The sequence below is a fragment of the Lonchura striata genome, chromosome 19 (genome assembly GCF_050655825.1).
Source record: "Lonchura striata isolate lonStrDom1 chromosome 19, ASM5065582v1, whole genome shotgun sequence".
Lineage (NCBI taxonomy): Eukaryota > Metazoa > Chordata > Aves > Passeriformes > Estrildidae > Lonchura > Lonchura striata.
In genome coordinates, this window is record NC_140721.1 from 7210661 (window position 1) to 7223136 (window position 12476).

At 46.8% G+C, this 12476-nt stretch overlaps 1 protein-coding gene across 8 annotated transcripts in view; it reads right to left on the bottom strand.

The window, feature by feature from the left end:
• Window positions 1-12476, bottom strand: part of COL26A1 (collagen type XXVI alpha 1 chain) — a 169028-nt gene that overhangs the window by 40697 nt on the left and 115855 nt on the right. For all 8 annotated transcript variants that reach the window (XM_085557092.1, XM_085557091.1, XM_085557089.1 and 5 more), the window contains one exon: window positions 2405-2466. In XM_085557092.1, coding sequence (XP_085413218.1) covers window positions 2405-2466 — 62 coding nt within the window. The remainder of the gene's footprint in view (window positions 1-2404; window positions 2467-12476) is intronic.

Below are 12476 nucleotides of genomic sequence, written 5' to 3' on the forward strand. Positions count from 1 at the left end.
CTGCCTTCACCTCCCTCCCTGCAGAAACACCTACAGGCACAAGGACATCCTAGAGCAGCACAGGAAGGTGTGAGGCACATGAAGAGTTGGTTCTGCTGCAGCTGAGCCATGGCTCAGCCTCTCTCCTCCCTAAGGGCAATAAAAGCTCTGGTCCCTAATGAGTCATTTTTCATTCCATTTGCCCTGTGTTTATTTTTGCTTCTCACCTTCTGATCCAACTCTCATATTACTCAAATCAGAGGGTTACTTTTATTACCTCATTTGGACACTGATCTTACAATTTGGATGAACCAGCTCACCCTTGTAATAGGAAAGATGAGACCATTGTTGGTTATATCCCTGTTTTTAGGGGGCTGCTATAAAAGCTGAAGAGGAGGGGGGAAAAGAGAAACCTCAGGCTGATCTTTCCCTTTGCCATCCCCTGAGCTCACCTTGGCCATTCTGGGCTGAAATTCAAAAGAGAAAAAGCAGCAAAGTACCTCAACTTCGGCTCCCTCCAGAGGAAGCAGCACTGTGGCAGGAAAATCCAGCTCTGCTCATGGGGAAGATGAAATTCCACATCTGCCTTTGCAGAACAAACCTGGGAAACAGCCTCTGGCACTGGCAGAGATGTGTGTGCCCATCCCATCCTTCCTGTGCTCCTCAAAACAGCTTCAGGTTGTTGTGGTGAAGTGTGACATTACAAGAAGGACAGCTGAGAGACAACTTCACATCCAGATCATCCAGCAAAACAGGGATCTGCCTCCAAAATCCAGAGCAGGAATGCAACACCACCAAACAAACACAAGCACCTTTTAAATGATGCTGGCTATTGTTGAATAATAACAACTGAGTTCATTAGATTGCTACAAAGATCAAACTGAACTTAAATTAACCTTGAAAAAAGGGGGAATCAGCACATTTCTCCTGTGTACAGCACCAGCAGTTGTGTAATGTTGCTTCACTCTCTGTTTCATTACTACAGTCAATTTTTGCAAAGCATCCACAGCTTTTTAAACAAAGTGGAAGCCAAAAGATTGATAAGGACCTTGCTGGGCTGTGCTGCAGAAGGTCTCCTTGCAGACTTTAGTACTTCAAAAAGGAAGGCAATAACTCATTTTTCTCAGTAAAAGTGAACCCTTTTGATGAGCCTTGCTCCCAGCTTGGGTCTGTGTGGGAGCAGAGGGAAGTCAGGAGGAAAATCATCACAGGAACAGCACCAACTGCCCGAGTGCAGCACTAAATCAGAGACACAGCACGCTCTGCCTGACTTCCCAAAGGGGCTTGGGCAGGTGAAACCTCCTTCCCCCTCCCCAAAGCCCTGCCAGGCCCCAGCTGAGGCTGCCAGCAGCCTTTACACGTTGTTATCCACACAGGAGCTGAGCAGCACAAGCCACCAGAGTGGGGAGTCATGTCAGGGCAGTCCTTGGTTGTCCTTTTCCAGGGAGCCAGACAGAGAAAATCCTGGCCAGTGAAGAAAGGCACAGCTGGCCACAGCCTGGGAGGGAAGGGCTGATCCCCATCTCCCTGTGGCCTGTGGCTCACGGGCATTCAGGACTGCACACACAGGGGTCACTCAGCTGTTGTTTCCACTGGAACAATCCTGCTCCCCAGAACTTCATTCCCCCCACCCCTTCATTTTCCTGTAGTGAAATATAACTGTGAAGGCTTTGAGGAGGCTCCAGACTTCATTTCAGCACAAACAATTCCCAAATTACCATAATATCATGTACTGGCCTCAAAAACACCACACAACCACCACCTCCCTCCACAAAGGTTTCTCCCTAAATTCTTTTGTCATTGATAAGCATCAGTTAATGAATAATAACAGCAGTAAATGCCTTAAAGGGACCAAAGCATGATAAGTGGCAGCCAGGAGTGGGCTGTCACAGGAGGGACCACAGATCAAAGGGGAATGCTGACTCAGCTGCCTTGTTGCTAGACTGGAACAATTTCTCTGAATCCCAGTAGGTAGAAATTAAAACTATTTGTAGGAAAAAAACAAACCTCCACAATGTGAAGGTCTCCCCCTAATATTTGTCTCCACTAAACTAGGCATGAGAGCCTCCCATCCATCAGAAAAAGGATAAAAATGCAGGACTGGATTGCACTTGAAGAAATACAGCAGGGAGGACAGGTGTGACAGGCAAACAGTGACAAATAAACATCATGGCAACACTTAGCAAGGGATTTCTGAGGTCTGAGCATTATTTTGGAGGAGTTGGGCTGGGGCAGGGATGCCCATGGGAAGGGGAAGGGAAGGAGCAGGGCTAGAGGCAAACAGTGCCTCATTTTCTGGGGCAGAGCCACGGCCATGGAGGGAGGAAGAGGCACCTGATTGCTCCAGGCCTGCCAACTCGATGTGTTTTTCACCAGAAACTCTTGGAAATGTTGGTGGAACAGGAGAATAAAGGCAGCTCCTTACCTTGGCCTCCAGCGTGTTCAGCCTCTCGGTCATGTCAGCGAGCCTGGTGCAGTTCATGCATTCTAGAGAGAACAAAACACAACATGTCACACTGCCAGCTGCTCTGCGTGGTCACCCACAGCTTCAGGCTGCTCCCTTTGATCCAAGGCACATGGAAAAGTGAGTCAGGATCAGTTATGGGGCAAAATAAATATTCAAATCCACTGCACAGGTCACCAGCCACTGCCACGTTACATGGACCTTGTTTGGAGATGTTTAGTGGGGCAGAGTGTGAAAATAAGTTCCCAAAATGCAGAAGGCAGATGAAATAAAAATCAGTTTCAAGACTTTTCACGCTGCCAACCAGCATGACCTGCTGTCATAGGCAGAGGCACTTGTCCTGCCACTGGTGAGGCTGGTGTGGCACCTGCTCCCACCTCACAGGACACCAGGCTGCACAACCTGTGCTCCCTTTAATACTCTTCCCTCTGCTGTTTTCCTGCTAAGATACCAAGGAAAGCAATGAATACACAAAATGCCCATCTCTGTGGAGTCCTGCCCCATCCCTGGGCTCTCAGGGATGTTACCACTCCCAGACAAATGAGACACAGCATCCATCTCAGTACAGCCTCAAAATCCAAGGCAGATCCGAGGGCTGATGCAGCCCAGAGCTGCAGCACGAAGTGGTTTCCATTGGTTTCCAGCCCACTTTGCTGCAGGGGAGCAGCAAAGAGTGAGCAGCCACCAAAGGAGTCCTGAGAGGAGACCTCAGCGAGAACAAACAGGGCCAGAACGAGCTCTGAGTGCAGGGTAAAGTGATTGCTCCCTCCAAAGGACATCCCTTATCTAAACACAAGGCCTGCTGCTTTACCTCTGGTTTCATCTCAGCTATTCTGAAGTGAGTGAAGGAGGACAGAGCCCTGAACAGAGATTTAATCAACAAGGGGCTTTCCCAGTGCTTTGCCCACTCCCAGCTCTCAGAGAGGCTTTCAATGCTGGACCCCTCATCTCTCATGACTTCTGAAGCCCAGCAGCTCTCAAAAAGGGAAAATGATTTACAGCATGGAGCATTTCAGAGGATAAACCATCCATGTTCAGGTGATGAATCACAGCTCATGTCCCATAGAGCAGAAACACATCTCTGTGTGTGTTTTGTGCTCCTTAAGGGCCAGAGCCTGTTTGCACTGACTGGCCATGGAAGTATTGAACTCTGGTGCTTCCACAGGGCTGGGAATGTTGTCCTGTAGTTCCTGAGCCCCTAGAGACAGCTCAGGTGCAGCTGAGGCTGCAGTGATTCAGACGATGGTGGGGAAACCCAAAGCTTCCCTATGGCAAGGAATGGTACCCATGGATTTTGGCGTGAGTGGACACCCCAACCCCTGGGCTCTGCTGTCCCCCCAACAAGCTTTGTCCCCTGTGGCATGAGGGACAAAGCCCAAGGGAGCTCTGCAGCCTCCAGCCCCTTGCTGGCTTTGTGGAGCACATTGCATGCCCTGGTGGCTCTCAGCCACACAAAGTGCATGGCATGGAAGAACAGGAAGCTGGGCTGTTCCACCCTGGTGATGTACAGGCTAGAAAGATTGTTTGAATGCTAACAGCAACCCATTGTATCCACTTTCCAAAGGAATTCTCACACTGGCCCTCTGTGAGGAGCTGTGTAGCTTCCTAAAGGAGCCAGACACAGATTTTCCACCTCATAATACACAACATTTTGCAGAAAAAGTATCTGATGCTTCAGGAACACTCAGATGGAGGGATTTCCTCACAGGTCAGTAGTGACATGGACTTTCTTTTTCCCAACAGCAAATAAGATTTGTTTATTTTTATTTTCTGCAATAGATCTTGGGCAATCTCTTTTGGCTTGAATTGACCCATGAACATGCAAATACCATAAGTGCTCTGTCCTATGGGGAAGAAAATGGGTGAGGCTTGTTTGGTCTGGATCTGCTTGTGGTGTGTGAAACAGAGAATTGGTTTCTGTATGTAACTGGCTTCAGGCTTTTGATCTTGCTCATCCCCACAGCAAGATAAGACAGAATAAATCCAGTGCTCCCAGGAGCCAAAAGACACACCAGATGTGTTACAGAGCAAATAAAATACAGAGTCCTAATCTCACTTCTGCTGGCTTGCATAAATTAGTGACTCCCACAGATTTACAGAGACTGACTTGAACTGCCTGAAAACCATCTCTGAGATGGACTGACCACTTCAGGTCCCTCTGGAGAGCTCAGCTCATTAGAAAAGGTTTGTACCACCCCTGTGCACAGGGGTGAATCAGCCAGCTCTCAGGGGAAGGACAGGGTTCAGGGACAGCACCAGTCCAGCAGCTCTCTCTGCTCTTGAAGAGTGTCTCAAAGAGCCCTCTTAGGTGCATTTGCAACAGAAAAGGTTTGATTTAAATGGACAAAGTGACAGAAGAGGAGAGAAACCAGCAGTGTCACTGCATGTGATATTTGTACTAATATGATCTTAACATCAGTGATGTTGAAACAGGCAGAAAGCACAGCCTGGGTTAGAAAAAGAACTACTTAAGTTCAGGCTGGATTTGATCTCTGATCCTTTCTTTTGTGAAATGCCTGGAAACCCAGATCCACACCCAAGGTACTTAGACTGGGCCCAAAAGACATTTAAATAATCCAGAAAGTGGATATCCTCATGCAAAAGACCTTAGTAAGGCGAGAGTCCTGCCAACAAATCCATGTGACATTTATTTATCTGACCAACAGGCAGACAAGGCTTCCAAAGGCAGAGATGAATGCTGCAGTGTCAGACACTGCATTCAAAGCTCCCTCACAGCACACCAGGGATGTTCAGGGGCTGGGCTCCACAGCTGTCCTTGCAGAAAGACTGAGAATGGTGGTGACAAATCAAGCTAATAAATATCTTCCCTAACCACGATGCACTGAAGTATTTAGTGTCTAATCTTGATGGCTGGTGGTTCCAAGGCCTGGGACTGTGAAGCTGAATTTTCTGATCAGGGTGGAAGCAATCTGTGTTATTTAGAAGAGATTGAGTATCTCACATCATTATTTCTCATGGAACAAATGTAACAGTGGGGCAAATGCACACACTCTCTGACCTGGGAGAGCAGACGCTTTCCATATCTGCAGAAATCCATCACTTGTTGCTACACAGAACCACAGTTTATTTCTCTTCAATTCCTAGTTGGCAGATTTGTATTTTTCCAGCTAAACTCTGAGAAAGGAGTTGTGATTTCTGTCTACGAATCCCAACCTCAAAACACATGGTAGGATTTGTTTGAGAAATACTCCAGCAGGGAGGATAAATAATTGAGATAATGAACATGAGACAGTACCAGCATATCCCATGACACCCAGTCTGTCTCCACGACGTCTCACAGTTGCTGTCCCATCTCTCCCTGCCCATTCCTCCTTTCAGCTGGAATGCAACTGGAAGGATGGAAAATTCTAATGCACAGGAGATGTGAAAGACTTCACGTGCTGGAGAATTACAACCCAGGTCCTCTGTACCATCTGTGACCTCCTTAACCCTGACACAAAGGTTGATAGGTTCAACCCATCTTTGATTCAAGATCAGCCTCCAGTGCTGCAGCTTTGCCAACAGGTATCAGATCTGTGCCTCAGCTTCCAGTCTGCACACGGCCCTGTGAGTGACCTAAAGCAGTGAATGATGACTTCAGGTCCCTTGTTAACCTGGCACTCCTGCTTTGTTAATCTGGCATTCCTGCTTTGCATAATTGCATTATTAAACAGATGCACACTTCAGCTTCTCAAGCCTGAAAGACCCACGAGTCTTCAAACTCCTCACTCAAATCCTAACAAGAACATTGTGATAACAGCCTGATAACCAACAGGGCTCTAATGATTTCAGCACAGTTATCACAGTGGCACTGAGGGCAGTAAAAGAAGAACCAGCCCAGCTTTCACCATGGTGCCACAGGTCAGTTTTGTGTGAAAAGGCAAAGAAACCTCTTGGCACCTCTGCCCCATTTCTCAGCTCTGACAGCCCACACTCATTTGTACACCCAGAGTCTCTGCAGAATATTAAAAGAGCTTTTGGTTTCCCTACAGCCAGATGCTCAGTAGATATAAATTGCACAGCTCAACTGAAGTCAAGGGATCAAGGCTCTGTCTCTCTTTTTCTTGATGGATTGCTCCAAAATTTGTGTTTCAGAGGGGAGGCGGAGGAGGTGGTTTATAGCATAGGAAAGGGGAGAGAATTCTGGAATCACAAAGCCTTTGTTTAAACAAATAAAGTCTTTGCAGCCAGCTTTTTTCAAGACCATATTTTGCTATTACAAGAAACTTCAACCTTGCAATGCAATGGGGCGTAGCACACAGGCAGGCTCGGGGACATGAGAATCACATCTGCAGCTCATGCTTCAACCTGCTCAGACTCCAAACAACACACTTCCCTCCTCCCAGGATCACTTTCATCCATTGTTAGCTTAATGTAAAGGACCTGTACAGGATCCAGGGGCAAAGGATGAAAAAGGACTAAATGTAACATATATGCAGAGAAATAAACGAAATATTTGATTTTTGTGACACAACTTGCCTGGCAGCTCTTCCCTCTCCATCTGATCTAGTCCAACACTTCCATTGCATGGCCATGCCCAAAGAGGACAGGCTGGGTGATCCCCAGGGCAGGGGAGCAAAGCAGAGCTGCAAACAGCCCATGCTGGAGCACTGGGAAGGCAACAGCAGCTCCACAGAACTCAACACAGCAGCTCTGACTATGCAGCAACTGCAGCATCAGCTCCTGCACCACCACAGCCACGGCACTGCCCTGACAAATCAGTGACACACAGCTCGAGAAGGTCCAGCTGGAAGAACATTTTGTCTGTCAAAGGAAGCAGGAGACCAGCTTCTCTCAGCAGACACCTTCCCCCTGGACAAGTTCAGAGCAGTCTCTGAGCAAATCTGGAAGAACTTGGCTAAATTCACCCAGTCAACCATGTTTCTTTGCAAAGAGAAAAGGATGAACTCAAAACTCCCAAGGGAAATAGGAAGCATCATTAACTCAGTGAGCACCCAGGATGTTTTATCTGACACTCCTGAGAGAAACCACCAGACCACTGACCCCTGCACCCCCTTACTGCCACACACACATGCACACTTTAGCCAGAAAAAGAACAGTGGCACAGGAGGAATTTCAAGTCAAATTCCACAGCAGAAATATGAACACAGATCTTCTGTGCCTACCTAGGTGGCCCTCAGCTGGGGGACAGCCAGCCTGGGCTTGCATCTCCACCTCTCTTTAATTTGTCTGATTTGACCCTTCCAGCCTTTTTACATGGTTACTGAGTTTCCTTAAGTAGTTTATGTTCTGGCCCTTTGCAAAAGCTTTCGCCAGTGCTTGTGAAGGATAGCAGGCCCAAGCCATAAATCACAGCCAACCTGGGATCTGTTTTTTCAACACATTTCCTCTAATGAGAGTCAGATGTTGGCTAGATAGGCTTTATTAATTGTGCTTGTTTAGAACAGGCCGTGGGTGCCCGGGTTTGAGCACGTGAAGGGCCGAGGGCTGACAGCAGGCAGGGAGGGATGGACACCTCTGTCCCCCAGCAGCCCCTGGCCTGAGGAGCAAAGGCTCAGGAATCAAAGGGAGGGAAGGGTTCCGACCCTGGCCACAGCTCCAGTCCCAGTAAAGCCAGAGCAGGAGCTGTTTCTGCAAGGGGAAGCTCTCCGAGTTTTGTTTAGTGTAGGATCATTAAGACTCCACTGCTCTGTTTACTGCCCTGATATTTACCTGCTGTGGGCATTGTAAATCCTGAGCTGGAAGGGACTCAAAGATCATCCAGCTCAACCCCTGGCCCTGCACAGACACCCCAGCAATCCCACCCTGTGCACCCCTGGCAGCGCTGCCCAAACTCTCCTGGAGCTCTGGCAGCCTTGGGAATGTTCCCATTCCCTGGGGAGCCTGGGCAGTGCCAGCACCTCTGGGGAAGAACCTTTCCCTGATATCCCTGACACAGCTGCAGGCCATTCCCTCAGATCCTGTCCCTGGTCACCAGAGAGGAGAGATCACTGCCTGCCCCTCCTCTTCCTCTTTGGACACAGGCAGTGGCAAGGGAAGGGCCCACTGGGCAGGGACGCTGATGCTGGGACAGAAAGGCCAAGTCACCAGCCCAGGGAAGAGCTGTGCACTCAGTGCCTCTTCTTCCCAACACTTCCCATGCCCAGCTGCACCAAACCTGTGCTCTGGCCAACCTGCAAACATTGCAGGCTCCATCCAGCCTGGCCACAGCCTCACCTCCCACCCTGCACTCACACACCACGTGCCCTTCTGGTCACTCAAGAGTGGGACTCAGTGATCCTCTGGGGTCCCTTCCTGCTCAGACCATTCTGTGATCCAGGCTCCACTCTGGGACTGGCAGAGCCCCACGACATCTCATCATCATCTCATTCCTCCTGGTCAACAGCACAATTAAAACATCTCACACATCAGGAACCTGGAGCTCAGGGAAACTTAAAGATGGTCTCTTTGATCATAGAGGGTTTGTTCTTTCCCACACTTTTCACATCAGGATTTTGCAGGCTGGAATGTTTTATCTTCACCTGAAAATTGTGAGTTATTAGGTTCCCTATCAATATGAAACAGAACACCTCCAGAATATTTTTGCCTTTTTACCTTCATTCCAGATAATTCACCATCTCTGCTATGAGACCCCAATCACTGCCAAAATCCCCCCATTTGTAATGTCTCTCATATCTCTATTATAACAACCATTACCCTTAACTTTACTGGCTATCTTTAAAAAGCAGCTCAGATTTCCTTTCTTATGAGAACTGCTATCTGATCCTTTTCCGCTTGTAAAGCGTTCATACTTCATTTTTCTGTCTACTTTCTTCTTTTCTTTCTTAAAGAGGAAAAGCCTTTTTCTTTTCATAAACAAACATGTTTTTTCATTATCATGATATTTGAAAATCTGATCACAGATTTTGAAATGGCTGTAAGAAAACCCTCAGCAAAACTGAGTGAAAAAGTTTTCCACAAAATGCAAGTTACTCCAAGTTGTTGGAGTAACAACTACTACTCAAGAAGCCACACAAAATTTGGTGCATTGTTTCAAGTGAAAAAAATAGGTGCAATTTTTAAAAGTTTTGCAATATTATCTCTAGAGGTTTTCTCTTAAATGATTTTTCATACCCTCTGAATTAAATGTTTCAGCCTTAAGTTTTGAATAGCATTATTTTTCAAATCTCACTTAAATTAAAAATAAATGAACAAACTAAATAGTCTTAAGTGAAAGTAAATGGTTTTGTTTGGGTCAAAAGAAACAATTCTGCCTGACCCAAACCCATATTTTAGTTATTACACTGTGTCAAAACCTTTAAATTTTCCATTTCAAATTCTCCCAAATAATTTTGCTTTCCAAATTTTTTGATTTGGCAAATCAAGCCAAAACCCCTCTATTATACCCAGGTCTATTCTTAAACAGCTCGCATCACTCATGCTGTTTTATTTAAGAATTCACACATGCACACTCCCACCCCAGTCACTAATTTTATCCACAATTCCTCTCAGCCTGGGGATTTGTGCTCTTCCCATCCTGCTGGCGAGGCTGGTGCTCCATCAGCATTTGGAATTGGATCAGGATCATTCATTCACAGGCAACCATCAGCTGTGAGACCCATGTTCAATCCATCTTTATCTGCCAGAGGAAGGTTTAGCAGGGAATGGCTGGGTTTTGATGCAACATTTTTGGATAGAAATGCATCACCTTTATTTTTACAAGCACCAAGGACATTTCACTACCACAGCCTGACTGAAGTTACCCTGAAAACAAAGATTTTACCTGTCCAGCATGAGTTTGCTAAAGCCTTGCTGACTGGAGCTGCTGATACTGGAGCTCCAAGTGATGCTGGTGGCACTGGGGCTACTCAATAATTTTGATATTGCACCAAACAAACCCTCCCCTGGTTCACAGCTGTACCAGAGCATGGCAGCAAAGCAGACAAAACAAATAAAAGGACAGAAACTAAAGAAACACAGGTAGGAGGAATGATAGAAACCTCTCACAGCAAGACAAATTTAAGTAGATTAAAAGCCTCCAAATTTAAAGAGGGATTCCACATGCTTTCCAGCCAAGGAAGCTGAGGGTGTGATGTCCACATGTATCTAGAAACCTCTCACAGGAAGACAAATTTAACTAGATTAAAAGTCTCCAAATTTAAAGAGGGATTCCACATGCTTTCCAGCCAAGGAAGCTGAGGGTGTGATGTCCACAGGGCCTGGGGCTCCTTCCCAGGGAAAACACTATAGCAAGTCCAGTCCTCACTGTGCCAAAATCCCATGTCTGATCCCACCACCGCTGAGCTAAACCCATTTCTCCCTCAATCCCTGCTCTGTGACAGGGAGAGAAACCTCATGGGACCTGACCCCAGTGAAGGACACACAGAAACTCCACTCAAAACTGTATCTCACATTGAGATGGCTTCACATCCCTGACAAACCAGACTGCTTCTCCCTGCTGGGAGAAGCAATCAGGAGGAAAATGCAGTCAAAATACGGTGCAGTGTAACATGAAATAAGGAAGCAGACAGGACAAAAGGAAACATCTGAAGCAGGCTCACCGAGAAGTCTGCAGGGACTCTGCAATATTGGTTCTGCACCTGTGTAACACAGGTCAGGGAATCTCTCACAGTCTGGAGCCAAACAACGTGTGCTGAGCTGGGGTTTGTGTTTCATAAAGACACTCCAGAGCCAGACAAGCAAGGTTTCCTTAGTGAACTGCATCCAAAGTTAACCACTGGATAGCAAATATGCATCTTGTTTCCAGTTGGGATTTCTGACCTCAAATTCTACCCCTGCTTTGAATTTTATTACTTGGGCCTGCAAAGCTGTAGGGCAGCTCTAGGGTTGGACACCTCCTCTCTGCTCAAAGTCCCTGTAACCCACAAACATGTGACATTCAGGATGCTCAGTCCAGTTGTTCCTCATCCAGAACATTTAACACTGGCTTCCTTTAGCTAAGACAACAAAGAAGCTGAAAGACCAATAAGGAAAAAAACTCTTTAAGCCACTGAAAAAGATAGTTAGAATTCAGAAGAATTTGGCTCCCTGAACATCAAAATACTATGTTTGCACATTCTTTCTCCAGCAAGTGCCCAATGATGATGATGATTGTTAATCATTACTGTTACCAGGGGCACTTCTGCAAAGGTTTGATTTCCCATGTCAGCATTTCAGCCTCGGGTTCACTGCACCATGGTTTGTCCATTCTCCCCCACTCCCTCCCTCCCTCCCTGGGGCTCTGAAGGGCCCCCACAGCCCTCACCCAACACCCCTGCCCTGCACAGGGCCCGTGACCACCAGGGAGCACTTGGAGCTGGGCTGAAATGGCTCACAGCTCCAGGACATCCCTCAAGGAGCCTCACTCTGCCTAGTGCTGCTCATTACCCCTTGCTGGCCTTTCTCTGAATCCCCCTGAGCTCTGCAGTGCTCCTTAAAGGCTGAGCAGCAGGAAGAGGAATCCTTTCCACACTTCTCTGCAGCTGTGATTTTGTTCTCCAGGACACCCAGGGACATTGGGGTTTCAGGAGACCCAGCAAATCCCTCACATCCTCTGGGCTCCATAATGTGAGGAGCAAGGTAACATTTGCATCCCATTACTGGTGAGCACAGAGCTGTGCAAAGGACTTTTTGTTTGGGTTTGTTTTCTGTTGTTGCCTTGTTAACTTCTGGGTAAAGAAAAATTAGTAAAGGACATAATCTGCTTGGGCTTAGCCAGGCACATTTCAGTTTCAGCTTCAGATTTTTAACTCTTCTAAAGAAGCTACACCTCCAAGTCATTTTAGATTGAGAAATCAAAGGATATTCACAATCAAAATGTTTTCCAGGATTTCTGCATTCTGTTATTTTAATCAAAAACTCACTAAACACTTCCCAAAAATGGGGATCTATTAACTTTCTGACGGGACCAAGCCTTTAATCACCATTTGCCCATTCTCTGACTTGTGACATGGACCAAACAGCAGCACAGCACATCCCCTAAGAGCCCTCATGTGGTGGCAGTTTGAGAAGCCTCATTTTGAGGTTCTAGATTATTCCACCCTGAAATTCTCCTTAAAAATGCCTTAAATGGCAAGTTTAGACCCATGAATGA